Here is a 2,554-nt window from a genome sequence, read left to right as displayed (position 1 = left end):
CGCATTACGGGACAGCATTTCGTAAAGGAAGGTCCAGTGTTTCCTAAGCTAAAGGAGGTTATAAAGGAAGTTTCAAAGCTCCTTTCCTATCATCTAATTCAAACGGCTCTTATCATGGCTGATACTGAGGTACTTCCGGGTCATTTCACTCCGTTAGGAGCCTTCCTAAGCTAAACTGACAATTCGTACCGCAGCTTTAGCTACAGTAAGGGACACACAATGGCCTGACTCTTGGTTAATAAAAGGTCAATGCTGACTCAAAGCATGAAACATGACCTGTTTTTCAATGTTTTACCTAAACCATGATCTGTATCCTAACTTCAGCGTGTCATGTGAGGCGCAGGAGGCTCAGAGCTTCAACCCTGTGTCCTCTCAGTCCAGAGGGTCAGTTTTGTTAGTGTGTACTGTATCATTCTGTCTGAATGTACTGTGTTATTCCTTTTTCTGTAGGACACTAAGATGGGTTTCGGCATCGCGGTGTCAGGTGGGCGTGACAACCCCAACGTGGACAATGGTGAGACGTCGATCATCGTGTCAGACGTGCTGCAGGGGGGCCCAGCAGATGGATTACTCTTGTAAGTCTGACAAAGCTAGATGGACTAGGGGGGCTGCTGTGTAGGGCAGCAAAGGTTCTGTACATTTCCAGAAACCTTCAAAGGGAAGGTCAGATAAGGGCTTCTGCACGATTTAGGGGGAAATGCAAAAACAGTAATAGTAGGTCTGAGAGCCTGATATGGCCAATATCTTCCATCACCTTATGTGTCATTTTAAATCACGGTTACAATACAGTAATTGTTCTTTAAACTAGATTAATACAACTTTTTAAAGAAAACAAACATACTTCGCCGTTTTAAGTCCAGATCAGAACAAAAACCATGTGTATTTTGGGCCTATACCACCAAAGCGATCTTTATTGTAATGCTTCATATGTGTGGTTATGTAAACATCCAATATTAGCTAAAGAAAATATAAATACATTAGCCCACTAACGAAGCAGGAAGTGTATACCATTGGTGCTGCTTGTAAATTGTGCAGCATCTGTAGCTGCTGACTCCCATCACATGGTCAGATCATCTGTCATCATCTCATCAAAGCTCAGTGCATTCTCTTCACATGTGCAGCCACCCTGTCTGACCATGCTATATCATATTATTGTAGTGAATATATTTTGTATTTCCTATATTTTAGTGAACCAGCAGGAGATCTGCTCATGATATCTTGCTAAATATTATGATCTTCAAAGAGCTTGTGCTGCAGCAGCTCAGTTCTTATTTATTTCAGGAAATGAATTGAACATAAAGTTCAGAGATATTGGCTCAGACCTTGGTCTCTGACTGACTCCTAAACCAATCTTTAAAAAAAGCATTCTACATTTAATTTCAACTTTTTGGTCTCTATTTTTGATGAAACATTGTTGATGTGACATTCAGATTTAGTTTTCATAGTTTTCTTATCATTTTATGTGTTTTCTTTTTGTTGTCCAGTGAGAATGATCGTGTCATTCAGGTCAACTCCATCCCCATGGACAACGTGCCTCATTCCTTCGCTGTGCAGTCCCTCCGTAAATGTGGTAAAGTGGCTAAAATAGTGAGTATGAACCACACACAAGGTCTATGCAGTCTTCTTCTGCAGAGTTGAAGAGGCCCTGTTCTGCTCTGCGGGGTTCTCCCTTTCCTCTAGTGGGTTTATATAGGTTCTGTTTATCTAAATGGTTAAAGTAAATACAAATAAAGGCTAAAATCCCCAACTTCTCTCCAGAGGGAGTTTCTCTGCCACAACACACTTGTGTCGCCTGCAGAGTTTCCATATATGTAAAATGAGCGTGTGTGCGTGTTTTCCTGCTTGACTAAAAGTAGCAGCAGTCCTCTCCCGTGTGTGCAGTGGACTAATCTGGCTGATGAATACAGCTAAATATAAAAGCCTGACATGTCGAGGGAATCTGATTTGCTGCTCTGAACAGCCACTTACACATCATGCAGCTGTGTCTTCAGTCCTGTCTGAGACACACTATCCACGTTTCCTATTTATGCTTTTCTCTCAGATATAGTCTTTCGTCTTTTGAACAAACCGGTACCAGATAAAGACTACCTTTATTCCTTTTTTTTAAATTTAAATAATACACATCTTCTTCAACATTTTTGTTTCTTTACGTGAGCTCCACAAATGTTCCATTAGTTTTATGTTGGGCTGGTTATGGTGATGCTGCTTTGTTGTATTTTCAGTTCTCATTCAGGTCTAATGAACAGTAAATGACCGTCAGCTCTTCAGTGAGCCAAGTATTTGTCGCCACAGCAACCCTAAAACACAAAGCGTTTGAGTTTGTTTGCTTCTAAATTAAATGGCCGTGCCATCCTGGCTCCTGGATCTCCGTCTTTCACCCCTTAAATTATCCTGCTGCTCCTCACAGGTCCCATGCAGCTACCTGTGTTAGGACCTGTAGTATAGCGTAACGCTTGTGAAGGCATCTGTAAATGTGCTTTGCTTAGTTTGGCTTGCATGCTGGCTTTCGGCTGTGTCTTTATTAGTCGAAACGTTCACCGGCATGCATTCTTCT

At 41.5% G+C, this 2,554-nt stretch overlaps 1 protein-coding gene across 1 annotated transcript; it reads left to right on the top strand.

The window, feature by feature from the left end:
• Positions 1-420: 420 nt before the first annotated feature.
• LOC104966122 (tight junction protein ZO-2-like) lies at positions 421-1,609 on the top strand (the record flags this gene model as incomplete). Its single annotated transcript, XM_010795273.1, has 2 exons — positions 421-575; positions 1,485-1,609. Coding segments are annotated over exons 1-2 (241 nt in total), but the record flags the coding sequence as incomplete, so codon positions are not given.
• Between the last annotated feature and the right edge of the window lie 945 nt (positions 1,610-2,554).

The sequence above is a fragment of the Notothenia coriiceps genome, unplaced genomic scaffold (genome assembly GCF_000735185.1).
Source record: "Notothenia coriiceps isolate Sejong01 unplaced genomic scaffold, NC01 NC01_scaffold00002189, whole genome shotgun sequence".
NCBI classification, from domain to species: Eukaryota; Metazoa; Chordata; class Actinopteri; order Perciformes; family Nototheniidae; genus Notothenia; species Notothenia coriiceps.
The sequence above is the reverse complement of the archived record's forward strand: the minus strand, read 5'-3'. Positions and strand labels throughout refer to the sequence as shown.